This window comes from Lonchura striata, chromosome 5 (genome assembly GCF_046129695.1).
Source record: "Lonchura striata isolate bLonStr1 chromosome 5, bLonStr1.mat, whole genome shotgun sequence".
Lineage (NCBI taxonomy): Eukaryota > Metazoa > Chordata > Aves > Passeriformes > Estrildidae > Lonchura > Lonchura striata.
Window position 1 is genome coordinate 5,280,682 of NC_134607.1, and position 13,642 is coordinate 5,294,323.

The 13,642-nt window shown below is 41.6% G+C and overlaps 1 protein-coding gene across 2 annotated transcripts in view; it reads right to left on the minus strand.

Moving 5' to 3' along the window:
- LOC144246307 (uncharacterized) overlaps positions 1–13,642 on the minus strand; it is a 304,135-nt gene that overhangs the window by 277,074 nt on the left and 13,419 nt on the right. The window contains exon 4 of one of the 2 annotated variants that reach the window (XM_077783249.1): positions 6,493–7,330. The exons of the other annotated variant lie outside the window; for it this stretch is intronic. Coding sequence (XP_077639375.1) covers positions 7,273–7,330 — 58 coding nt within the window. The 3' untranslated portion in view covers positions 6,493–7,272. Of the gene's footprint in view, positions 1–6,492; positions 7,331–13,642 lie in introns of those variants that run through there. 2 annotated transcript variants of the gene reach the window in all.

A 13,642-nucleotide genomic window follows, 5' to 3' on the forward strand; every position in this document is an offset into this window, starting at 1 on the left:
GCTGCTTTTCTGCATGAGGGAAATAAAGCCCTCGAGCGGAGCCTAAATAGGGCTCCTGGAGCAGTAGGTGGAGTTTGCACAGCTGGTGCCTGTTAGGGCATCCAGTGCCTTTGGTTCCAGGCATGGCTAAGGCAGCAGCTGTGATGTGGAGGTGGAGTCAATGGCCTTGTGTTTGTGAAGGAGAGACAGATCCCAGCCTTTTGCTTGTGCCTATCAAAGGTGGAAGTAGCTATAGAAAAAGTCCTGAAAGGGTTTCTAAATCAGCTGGAGTAACAAAGTTGGGTTTGCTGCAAAAAAGATATAATTAATAGGTGCTTTAAAGCAGAATTATAGGCAGCTTCCCATCCATTCAAAGACAGCTATCCCTCTTCTGTGCTTCAGAGAGCACCCCAGGATTTGGGCTTGGGGTTCTTTCCATGGTGTGATTAGAGAATAATCTGTGAGGTGCTGTAAGTGCTGAGGAAGCTACTGAACTATTTAAATAAACAGTAAAAATAGCATGCACTCTTAGGAGTTATTATTAAAAGTGTTGATGCCTCATTTCTAGATTGTAGTAGACTGTGTATGAGAGTTACCACATTACTCATCCAAGTGTGTGAAACCACGGTTAGCTGAGAAGGGTTAGGAGATCCCTCCTAAAAGGACCCCTGTGGAATAGGGTGATTTGGGACAACCCCTTAAAACAGCCCCCTACACACTACCATAGTCTCTCTCGAGATTCCCCTGCTGCATGCACTTTTGGAAACAGCTGCAACAATTTCCTTACTGTGAATGAATTTAGTTCTTTAAACCTTTTTTATTGTGTTCTGTGCTAAGGTTTCTTCCATTCCAACTTGAGCTAGGCTGGCTTACCTCTCTCTGTAAAAGCCAGCTCAAAGCTGCTGCCCCTTAGTGTCTGCCTCACATGTAGGTATGAGAACAGAGCACTCAGAAGCTTTTTTCCTACATAATCATCTTATATACAGCCAAATTCCCACCCTGACACCCCAGAGGAAACAAGAGCAGTGTCATCGTGGCTGCTTAGTCAGGCAAACCAGCGTGTTGCAAACAGCTGACAGATGCTGCTAGAAACTCAATTAATTACCCACCAGGAAGGTTGTCCTGCTGAAAAGATGGTGTTAACACTGTTTAAAGTGTGGCTCCAGTGACTCCCCTACTGCAGAATACCTGTGTCCTGGGACCAGAGTCCAGCCAGGGTCTGTGTGGGCACCCTGCCATCAGAGCAGATGGGCACGGACAGATGTGGGCATCCAGGGGCCCTCCACACTTGTGTCTTCAGTGGAGACACTTGGAGCAACATCAATAATGGGAATTGTCCACATGTCCCTTCACCAAGTGTCTGAAACAAGCTTTGTGTGAGAGTGCATTTAGGGATAATCACAGATATAAAACTCTGACTTCTCTGTCTCTTCCATGCCTACCAGTACACCTTTGGAAATGAGAAATAGGAAAAAAAAAACTTCTTAAACAAGTAGGACTGGTTTCTTTTCAATTTCTAATCTTGGCTGTGTTTGCAATGAGGCAGGTGCTGGTTAATGCCCATGAAATCCAGTGTTCAGGAAAGAGTGAAGAGTTTGCCCTTCTCATATAATCCAGGAAAACATGAGTTCTGGGGAATGCCAAGGGTGCTCTTGATCTCCTGAGCCCTCAAAGGGCACTGTGCTAAACTCTGAAAAGCATTTTTCTATTCCAGGAAGAAAGGGAAAATTACTCATTGCTGTGAGAAGAACAGAGCTTTCTCTTCAAGGGAGTCACTGAAGTTCTCCAGGACTTTCCCCTGCAGTCCTGCTAATTGTCTCAATTAGACTTCTGATCATTCAAGTCATGTTTTAAGTTCATCTCCCAGCAGGGAGGTTAAAGGAATAGCTTTGATACAACAGCTGGGCATCCAGGGAGGTGTGGAAAAGGCAGTAAGGCCTGTTAGCAGATAGGGGCTGGATGGGGCTGTGTTGCTGCTCTCCACCATGAGACTTCTCGGTGGGGTCATGCAGTGGCTGGGCCTCCATGAAGCACAAAGCTGTTCCTGCAGTGTGCTCCTGAAAACATGTTCCCAGAGGTTCTTCCTCCCCTGTATTCAGCACCACATGCAACCATGAATCTACACTTTGGCTAAGCAAACACATACACATACAGAAAGTTAGCTTCTACCTGCATTGGGCCCCTTGGAATTTTCCAGGAAACCTGGCCAGAGTTTTGTGTTTCTAATAAAACCAAAATGGTTTTTAAATCCAGCTTCAAGCTTCACGGCAAATATTTCTCACAGCCCTCTGTAGCAGGAATAATTACTGTCCTTATTTATCGGGTAGATTATACAAATCCCCTAGTAAGTAAATTGTAGGATTAAGGTTAATGTGCTAGATTAAGCTGACAGATTTATTTACTTCCTCCGAGAAGGAAAGACGAAAGGATGATGACCTATCATGTATATTAATTCAACATTTAACCCTGCTGCAGCTCCGGTGATTATCTCTGCAAGTGCCAAGTCTCAGTTTAGCAGATTAGAGTTGCCATACTGCACATCAAGGGTTCTGTTTTCTCCAGGATTTTATCTGTTCAGCTCCTGGTTTTTCACAGGGTAATGTGCTGCGCTTTTGCCGTGCCTTCCCTCTGGAGTTTCAGAGGGCTCACAAGGAACTACACACGCACTCACCCTGCAGAAAGCATTACTTATCCTCATGTTACAAGTATTCATGCTGATGCAGATTTTTTTCTCTCACTTGTCTGGATGAAGTAGACAATTCATGCATGATGCAGAGTCACTGGGTGTTTTGGGAGTCCCTTGGAGTGATTTTTCCTGTTGTAAAAAGCCACATTCTCAGCTATGGAAATGTTTATACTTCAGAACAAAATAGCCCGCTGGGTTTCATGCTACTTTCTGATACTGACACTGGTATTGTGGTCAAGTTATCTGAGGGCTGATGCCACAGTTGAGGACAGGAATGAAAAGACAAGCATGGATGTTCCCTTCTGTTAGATCTATCCCATCAGGGCATGTAGCCTGAGTAGGGGCCAGGCTGCTTTGCTGTTCAAGTGAATGTTTCTCGTCTGCTCTCTCCATCAGTAAAGCAGGTTGCATCCAACAGCACTGCCTGAGCATGTGATCCATCCTGAGTAGCACATGCTGCCCAGAGCTGCTCCAGCAGATCATTTCCTGCAGATTAATGTAGGATATTTTAGGGGATTACAGAGGTAGAGACTTGCTGCAGCAGGTTGTGTGTCCCCCTCTGCTCCACCTAACTGGCCAGTGAATCAAGGAGATAAATACCAGATGGAGAAGCAACTTTCCTACAAGCACAAACAAGGGATGTGGCAGAAGCAGGACTGTGGTCTTCAGAAAACCAGCTTCCAGTGCCTAGATTCCCTCTTAGTGTTGTGAGCTCCTCAATGGTGAGATGTGGTAATGAACCAAAATAGACCACACTGACACAGACATATCTTTCCTTACTGCCACACTAGTGTCATACCTTCCCCACTACAGGAACCCTCCCAGAGGAACTTGGAAAAGCTATCAAGGTGCAAATGCCACCTATGCTTGCAAAGCAGACTGGCAGCAGGGTTGGATTTACCTCAAACCCTGGGCATTGCCATCTGCGTGTTCTTCCCCCTTCAAATAAAAGGTTTTTTTTCCCCATGTGCTGGCCCCAACAGGTTTCTATATTTATCTGCCCTTATTTTAGGAGGTCTGCAGAATAAAGGTATAGGTTACAGATGTGGTACTTCTCATCTTAGCTAAGGTTTTCAATAGGGATAGTTGTTCTGGGACAGAATCCCAGCTGAGAGTCATTTGCTGCTTGCCTGCCAAGTGGACTACGAGCATTGCCAATGCTCTGCTTGACTTAGCTTGAACAGTTCACAGCCTCTGAGGAAGGGAAGGAAAATTCCATCATGAAATAGCTGATTTAAAGTGCTGTATCCCACAGTGACAGGAGAATGTTCGCTAATGCTAAGGCACTTTTCAAAGAGAGACTCTCAGTTCGACTATCAGAATGTGTTCCTGCTTGGGAAAGGGCCAGGATTAAACTCCTCCCTCAGTTCAAAACTTCAGTGAGTCTCTGAAAGAAAACTTATTCTGCTTTCACAGCTGACACCAGTTTTGCAAAATGTGACCTGTTAAAAGGAGGAAGAGGAGGAGGAGGAAGAGATTCTAGAGACATACCCACCTCCTCTTCTCTATGTCCTGTCCCTCAGTCAGCAGTGAAGCCTGTTCTTCAGTCAGAAGTGGGATTTCGCTTGTGTCAGAAACAGAGAGACAAGAGGAATATAGGAAGTGAGCCTGTAAAATGGAAAACTTATTCAGAAATTTACTTTCAAGGAAAATTTGCACTGTAAAATATGTAGTACATGTTCAAAACTCCCATTTACATGTGATTTTGGCAGATAATGTGATATATAGAGGTGCTCCAGGGGGAAAAAAAAGCAAAAGCAAAGAACTGGAATGGTGGTGTCTCTTAGAGAATCTGATAAAGACCATTTTCAAAGGCCAGTACAAACTTCTTTCCATCAAAAGATGCTAAAGGGAAAATAATTATATCAAGAGAGTTGAATGCTACAGAATTGTCTTAGTTTGCAAGGGTTAGTCACAGCATTTTGATGCATTTACATCTGATAACTCCCAGTAAACATATTTAGTGCTTGACATGTAAGTTAACACTGGACATACTAAACATATGACAGGAGATTTATTAGAAAGAACATTAAAGATTATTATTGGCTCCAGGAGGGAACGGCTGTGTGCAAGTCAGCTGTCCTCAGAATGGTGAACCTCACTAGAAACCCTTCTCAGTGGATGCCTTTCCACCTATTTCAGCAGCATTTGGGTCAAGCCTTTTACTAGAAAGATATTTAACTTAATACTGAGAGGAAGGACTGAAAACCAGACACCCACATTGCCTTTGCCTCTTCATCTGTGTAATCAGCAATAAAGATTTAGAACATCACAACCAGTGTAAACTGAACATCAGCTGCAGGGAAATGTCTGTAGTGAAAGCTCAAACTAAGTGCTTCAGGGGGAGAAGAGGGGCTTATTCCAACATCTTCTAAAACTAGACAAAAAATTCTAGGTACATTTAAGCAGCACTGGCTCCTTCTCTATAACAGACAGCAGAGATTTTGCTCCTGACTTCAGTGAGGGAAGAACTAAAGCTGTGTGCCTTGGTGTAATTGTACTTGGTGTAATTGTAATTGTACAGGAGGTGTTCTAAAAGGTAACAAGGATAAGGTGCCTACATGAGTTGTACCTGGTTTTGAAAGAACAACCCTGTGTGGAGAAGGATTTATTATTACAGGGGTTTTGATACAGAAATCCCAAGTGTACACCTAATTTCGCACTCTAGTTTTCCTATGATTAAATTAGATTAATGTCAATGAAGATAAATCTAGTTTTTCTTACTGAAAAGCTAGTAGATACAAGAAATATTATGTATGATGGAAACAATGAGGAAGGGAAACAAAAGATATACTGAATTATGATACTTTTTTTCCCTCTTTTTTAATAAATAGATGGGGCCATTTCGCTATCACTGTCAGCTCACCTCTGTGTGCATCCTTCCATACTATGATTTAAGTAAGTAGGTTTAAATTTCCTAGTACAGGAAAAGGGGAAAAGTAGGAAAATCAAATGCTAGATTAGGTCCGAGTGGACTATCCTTTTGTATTCAAGCACATGGCTGCACCAAAACCAGAGAATCACAGTAGCAAGAGTCATGTGCAACCTGTCACAGGTCAATTTTGCACGAGAGCAAATCCATGATCAAAGTCTGCAGAATTCATCCCACTCAACCGTTACACCTCCAGGGACCTGGCACAGCTGGGTTACACAACATCTCTTCAGGAAATTCTGGGGTCAGAAGCTGGGGAAAGGAGGCAAACTGTCCATACTGAATGGAAAACCCAAAAAAGAATGAACATAAAACAGTGTTTGAATAAGTAGGAAAGCAAAGACAAACAGATGGCCTATGAAATTTATGGTATTTTAAATTTAGGCTCCTCTTTCATATTTAGCCCAGGATGGTGGTGATTAAAACTTGTTGCCAGGGTTTATCTTTTACATTTAGGCTACTTCTTAATAACTACATAGCCACTCCAGAGAAGCATTGCTGCTTCATCAGTACTACAGTCTCAAAATGGGAATAGTGGCAACTATTTTCAGAACTCACCAGGCTAATTAGAATACACTGAGTAGTTCATAAGCTCCTACTAAGTCCATAAATAATGATTAGTGCTGGCTAAGGGATAGAATTTGGCCCTTGCTGCTGCTGACAGGCTGAGTAACTCACAGTTTTGGTGTCTCATTCACAACAGGTTCAGATGGTGAATGTGGAAGGGAGGATGAAATGGCTGCCTTTCACTGCCTGCCAGTAACACAAACAGACACATCTAATTGGCCTGTTATCACTCTACAGTGCTTTCTAGGTCTGGTGTCACATTTTATGACAGTTTTTGGCTGATGCTTCATGTTCTTGTAAAATGCCAAGCTACATTAGATCATTAATCTTGTGTAATACAGTATCGGACAATGCCACTGAATTAATACAGAGTAGAAGTATTTTTAGTTGTCCTTTTTCCCAGGGAACTCCTCTGGCTCTTGGCTTTCTGAAAAATATACTATGTCGAGACATTGTAAAGTAGAAAGGAGAGTAAGAACTACAACTATGTAAAAAGGTTCAGAAACATCAATGACTTGCAAAAATATATACTTAAGGATTTGCAGCCTACCTAGGAAATTCTGCATGCTGAAACACCACACTACTCAGGACACGTATTTTAATTGCTGGGTGAAGGTCATAGGTGCAAGCGAAACTGCTGAAGGACAGCTGCAGTAGTGTTGCCACAATGATATGCAAGCCACAAATCCTGTTGTTGAAAAAGATTATTCATAAACTGCTTCTATGATAATCTCTGTCTATGACGTTAACTAGGTTTTGGGAGGAGGGGAGGGAAAGAACATCTGATATTAATTTTTACCTTCTCAGCATTAACTCGCTGACATAAAATGAGATATTTATTATACCTGTGTTTTTTCCATTTAAAATCTGCCCAGATTTCCTACCAATTCATAGCCATTCGTTATGGATGGTGCTGTAAAACATCAGTCATCTCACTGACACTGAGTGACCATGGCCTGAGCATGCAGCAGTCTTTCAGTGAGAGTAGCTCAGCGACTCACAGAAGAGCAAACCTGTTCCAGAGAATAATTCAGGTTGGAAGGAACCCAAGTCCAGATGCCTGCTCCACGTGGGGACAGCTTGTCGTCAGACCAGCTTGCTCAGGGCTTCACCCAGCTGGGTCTTGAAAGGTTCTGAGCATGGAGGCTGCACAGCTTGTCCATGGCCTGTTGGTAAAGAAGTGGGGGTTTATCTCTCCAGAGAGGCCACCAGCAGTGCAGCAGTAGCTGAGGGCCATAAGTGAGACCATGACTTTGGCATGTTTAAGAGCCAAGGGGCCATGGAAATTTGTACCTTCACACAGCTGGATAAATTCAGTACCTGAACTGTCTGTGTGCCCTGGGACGAGACTGACTGTGCCACGACCACATTCACTGGCACTGCTTAGCCAGGGCCAAATAAACTCTTCCAAATATATCCTGGCTACAGTCTGGCAGCTCAAACACCTGACAATCTGTATGCAAACACCCTGGTTTATAGACCTGGAGTTTCCTAATGTAGATGTTGGCTGTTCCAGGCCAACAGGGCCCTGAGCCCAGGAGGCTCCCAAGCATCTTCAATCAGCTGATAAATATTGACCCATTTTTTTCCCCCAATTCAGCTGGTTCACATATGACTTTGTCCTGATCAATTTGTGCCTTCTCCACCTGTGAAGATTTAAAAACTAAGAATTAGTTGTATGATACAGCACTATTTTTTTTTTTTTGAGGGCTTGCACTAATCTAACCAATCTCCTGTGTGCATTTATGAAGATGAAAGCTACTCTGGAGATAATTTTCCACTGAAGTTTATACAACAGCTGGTGCGATACAGTTTTGTCACAAGCATGGATTAGCACCATCATGTAGCATTTCTTTCCTTATCTGAACAGTATCATTAAACTGATGACACCCAGGGCCATTCAGAGAGTTAGATTCCTCCCTCATGTATGAACATGATGTTCTCACAGAGCTAGAAAGTGTGAAAAAATGTGATGAAAGAACTGACTGCTAAGATAAAGTGACTTTCTCCATCAGACTTTTCAGAAGCACTGGAGACGCCCATCTCCATTAAGGATCAATGCCAATTAGCCAACCATCCTCATACAGTGCCCTGCAAGCTCTGCAAAGGGGATTCTACATTCCTGTGAAGATAAAGCTCCATGAGTATGTGTCAATTGCAGGGCTCAACAGGTTGCCCACTTCCTGTTTGCAGACTTACTGGTTCCTACAGCTGCCCAGGACACAGCCATGCCCCTAAATATCATCCACAGGATGAAGACATCCCAAATCTCTTCTTTCTTTGAGAGCACCGGTGAAATCTTTTTCATATCATGACGAGGAAGAGGAGAGAATTCCTAGCTTTCAGCCATAACTTGTTGTGCCACCAGATGTGCAGTGAAACTGTGGGATGCAGAGATCCTCCCATCACCCCTGCCCAGGGGAGGAGCACTGTGGGCAGTAGCACAACCCAGCTGCATCTTGCAGGAGCAGGCCACTTGGTTCTGCTTGTTCCAGGCCAGCTGGGCTCCTAAGCCCTATTCCCCCTCTCTGTGTGCTCACTCTACCAAAGCAATCAAGGTCACAATAAAAAAAGCCTTCATGGCACTTCAGTGCTGGGTAGATATGCCATAGGCCTACAAATTGGCCTAGGCTGTTATCAGACAAACACAGACCTCCTAAGTACATAACACTTCCATCTGCCTTCAAGGGTTCCCCCAAATCTCTGCCCGCCTTGCCAGCTCACAGTGACAACTTACTGATTGCATTAATGAAACATGAGAGGGCTCCATCGACTCAGGAACAACTAGGGAACAGCAACTGTCTACAAAGACATTTTCTGGTTTGGTTTTTTTTTTTCTTTCCCTGCAACAGATCAGTAAGGTTTGCATTATAGTGCCTGTTTCCATGGCAGAAAGCTCAGACAGGGAAATGTCTGTCTTCCAGGTTTTTAATCATTCTCCTTGTGATCCCAGACAGAGATCCCTGTGTGCCAGGACAGATGTTTTTGCAGCCTTCATGATGGACAAAATCACATGTGTTGAAGGAGGGCTGAGACTTCAGTTAAGCCTTGTCAGAAAAGTTTCTAGGGCTGAACGAGATACTGATTTTATACTGAAATAAATGGTTTTGCACAAACACAGCAGCAGTTTCGTAAACTAAGCACTCCTGGGGGTCTATGGCTATCAAGTTGCAGCTCTCCTTCAGAGGGAGACTGCAGGATGAGGCATAGGGGAAAGCTGATCAACTGAACACAGGACAAAAAAGACAGCCTTTCTGCATTAACAACAGTGCAGCTTTTGAGTCAGTGATGCAAAAGCCCAGAAGAGAAGCAGAACACCGAACACCTCATTAATTGGCCAAAACAAAGTTTCTATATTAACTGTAGCTATTCCTACATCCTTAATAAGATGGCCAGTTACAAACAGAATATCCAGTCACAAAAAGCCCAGAAAGGTGCCAACTACCCTGAATTTTATTTTTATCTGCTGTACATATTTTTTGCTGGAGTTTCAAAAGATCTATTCTTCTGGCTACATAAAACCCACTGACCTCACTTTGCGCTGGCAAAACAAAAGAGAAGAAAAACAAGGCCAGGAAAGAGCACCTAATTCTATTCTTCATGATTTGTCATGACACCATTTAAAATTACCTTTACATTTGTATATATGTATACCCATTTGTTACTTCCAAATGCATATAGAAAAACATGAGACAGAAGTGTCTTTGTCCTTCCATTAACTACAAAGGGAGTTTAGATGGTGAGATCATCTGTCAACATCTCTCCCATAAATGTTTAAATATGGACAGACAAGAGTGTCATTGATTATCTGGTTCCTTTATTCTGTAGATGGGAGAGTAGATGAATAGTGGCTTACCAGGAGCAGCAGGAACCCGGCAGTGAGCTGTCAGTCGCACCCAGTCAGTGCAGAGCTGGAAACTGCTCAGGCTTACTCAGCAAGCAGCAGGGAAGACAGAGGTTGGTTTTGCTGGGCACAGTATCCTTCCCTTTCCATCCTGAACTGCATATTCTTTGTGTGTGTTGAGTCCTCTGAAATTTTTGACTCTGTTATATAAGTGGCAATTAATTAAAACAAAGGAGCACAAAAAAAGAATGTGCTCTAAAGCTCGTAGAGGTCAGTGTGCAGATCCCAATGTCTTCAGAGGTCTCTGGAGCAGGGTCCTATGCCTTCAATGCTGTTTGAAGTGAGAACATAAATGTGAAGTGTTTTACCAAAAAAAAAAAACCAAACCCAAACAGCTTCCTATGCCAGTGTAAAAAAAACTTCCAACATGTGCCAGCACAGGAAGTTCAGCTCTTTATGGAAGGAAAAAGCAACTTCTATCCCTGAGATAAAACTGAACAGAAATTTCTCATGAAAGACTTTCCAACTATTTATTAAAAGCATACAGAACTGCTATAATATTATTCAGCTCCAAATCATTGTTTCACCAGACTGCCACACTTTTTGGTTCTGTTTTGTTTCCAGGACTGGGCTTTCCCTTGCTTTTTTCTTATAGTGGTATCTTTTGGAGGCCAGTTTCCTTCTTGCTATAGCACTACACGGCTGCCCTCTGGAACATCAGATCTCCCAAATGCCATTTTAATCTCCACTGCAGAATGACACCAGCCTCCATGGAGCTTACATTCTTTGGAAACATCAAGAGTGATGCTGGACAAGTCTACGAAGGAAACTGAGACTAGAGATGAGGTTCATATATTCCTCATATGAAGTCAGTATTCACTGTTTTCAGGGGGTTTCTCAGGATCACGACTACAAATAGGTTGGCAGAATATCTGTGCTGTCTTGGAGTTTTATGGCAGCATTATCCCCATATAAACCAACAGACTAGAATGTGCAAGTTAGAGTATTCAGGCTGCTTCTATAAAGGCTTCAACTTAAACCTTGCTCATTCTCATTTTGTCCATCTGGAACAAAATGTCCGAGAATAAAGAAAGTGGAAATTTTATCTGTAGGGATATTTTAGGTACAGAAGCCCTAACTATGAAACAATCCAGTTTTCATTTAATAATATGTGCTTTCACATACCCTCCACCTTCATGAATTTTTTCTATATAATGGATTTTACCACATCAGAAAATACTTTTAAAATGCTGATTTATAAATAATAATAATAAAAAAAAAAGCAGTTTTGTCTAATACAGTTGTTCCGGCCACCACAGAAAGAGCAATTTTTCTGTTAATACTTCCACTGCACTCGGCTCTCTGCCCCCAAAACCCACAGAGGGATCAATACATTCTTAAATATGGTGTAGCTTATGAAGCACAGACACAGAACAAGCAATGGCAAAGAGAAAAGGGAGTGAGGATCTGTTTGAGGAGAGGGAAATCAAAAAATAATTGTCTCTGCAGCTCAGAGACACAGCAACAGGTTTTGCTGCAGCAACCCAAAGCTCCCAGCAGACCTGGAGTATCTGAAGGTCTGTGAGGAATGATGCTGATTACTGTGAGGAATGATTACTGATTATCCTGAAAAGGATACAGCACAGGAACTATGCATTGCTACCGAGCTGATCGAGGTACTGTTAATTTATATAAATATGTTACATAAGAATTTATTTAATAAGTAGTCAATTATTAAAAATAAGTATTTCACTATTCTAATCCTAAGAATTTACAAAAATCACAGGCTTTTCTGGAAGGAAAGATAATTGAAATGTTGAGATTTTTTTTTAAGTGTTGGTATCTTTTTATGCTGTCTTTTTCCTGATGTTAGATTTCATATTTCCAGTTTCTCTCTATGATCAGGAATGGTTAAGTGACAAAAGCTGCAATTCTGCTTTCAGAACAAGGTTTTTTTCCACATGATATGCAGAAAACCATAAAATGTAAGAGCATGAAGACCAAAAACACTGAATATTTTTGGTTACTTTTTTCAAGTGCTCATTGTGGGGTTTTCAATTTTTATTGTATTTTGTTTTAGCCAACCTCTAAAAGGTTCCTGAATGCATGCCATTGTTTCTTCCTCCCTCTATTTTTAACCAGAAAGCAGATTTCTCTTTAGGTTTTACTGAGGAAGGGCAGGTACCTCTAGGAAACAGTTGACTTGTGGAGAGTTGTATGGGAGTTGTATAATTACATACAAGTGATGAGAAGAAATCACACTAATCTGCTTCTCTGCAGTCATAGTTTTGTCAAAAATCAACCAAGGGAACAATTTCAAATTGCCATCTGCCTTTGTCACCACCTCTGCCTCAGATGCAGATCTAAGACTGCCTGCTGGGAAGAATATACAGCAAAAGGGTTAACCCTACTAATATGATTACTAATAATAAATAATTCATTGCTACTGTAATGCAAAGTGAAAGAGGCTAAAGCCAGAGCAGCACATGGCAATCCCACTGCTAGAAATTTGTCTTGCCCAGAAAGTCAGGAGGGCTAAAACCCAGAGCAGAAGGCTGAGCTATCACGTGCCAGTGGACCCCAGCCGCCAAAGCTACTGCTGAGCATCTTCATTAGCACATTCCCAAAAGGTGAGATAGTTCTACCTGCTCAGAATAAACAATCTTTTGCTGTGCATGAGGTCACACACTCATTGGCAGAAGCTTGCAATAAATCTTAGGTAGTTAACTAAATGACAATTGCTATGTATAAAGGATTTTAAAAAATAAAATCCACATTTAGAAAAGTAAATATAATAGGAGGTGCTTAAAGTTAAGCATCCTTTAAGAAGGAAATAATCATGGCTCCAGTCTTCTTGCCCATAGAATGGGGGTAACATTACATAGCCATTTTCTAAATTACTACAGGATGTTAAGATGGGAGTCTCTATATTAGGGCATGATAGTAGTGTTATTTTTAATCTCTTTCCACACAAGATTAAGTGCAATGCTTCTAAAAACCTGCCCCATCCACTCTGCTGCAGAGTCAGGTCTGTTTAAAAAAAAAATAAAGGAGAGTGAGTGATCAAGCACACATTACAGCTGCACTGCTGGGTGAGTAAGTGAGAAGTTAAAATAAGAAGTTCATTCAATAAAATATTGATTCTGGAAACAGATTACAGGAAATCATACCATACCACTAACTTAATTTATGAGTATTTATATTGCAGGAATTATACCAATATATCAAACACAATGCCTTCAACCTTAGTTCAAAAGAGAATTTTATCTCTAAGATTTAACAACAGGGTTGAAAATAATTCCGATTATATGGGCAGCATTTTAGCAGCCCATTTTCATCTTCTTTAAAAGCAACATTCTAATGCATGATGGTTAAGGATCAAGTTGGGATTATGAGGAGAATGTTAAACATATACCAAGTAATACATCTGTTTTGAATAAAAGATGTTGTATAGAGTTCCAGTTCATTTTTTTTTCAACTCTTTGCTGTACGTGTTGTAGCTGCTAAGTGAAACCATGCATCAGATAAATACATCACTTCAACAACAGATTGCTAGTCAATTGTCTGACATGTTCTGAAATATGTGGGTTAAAAATACTTGGGGCAAAGGCTTTTCTGCTTTGGAAAACTGTTT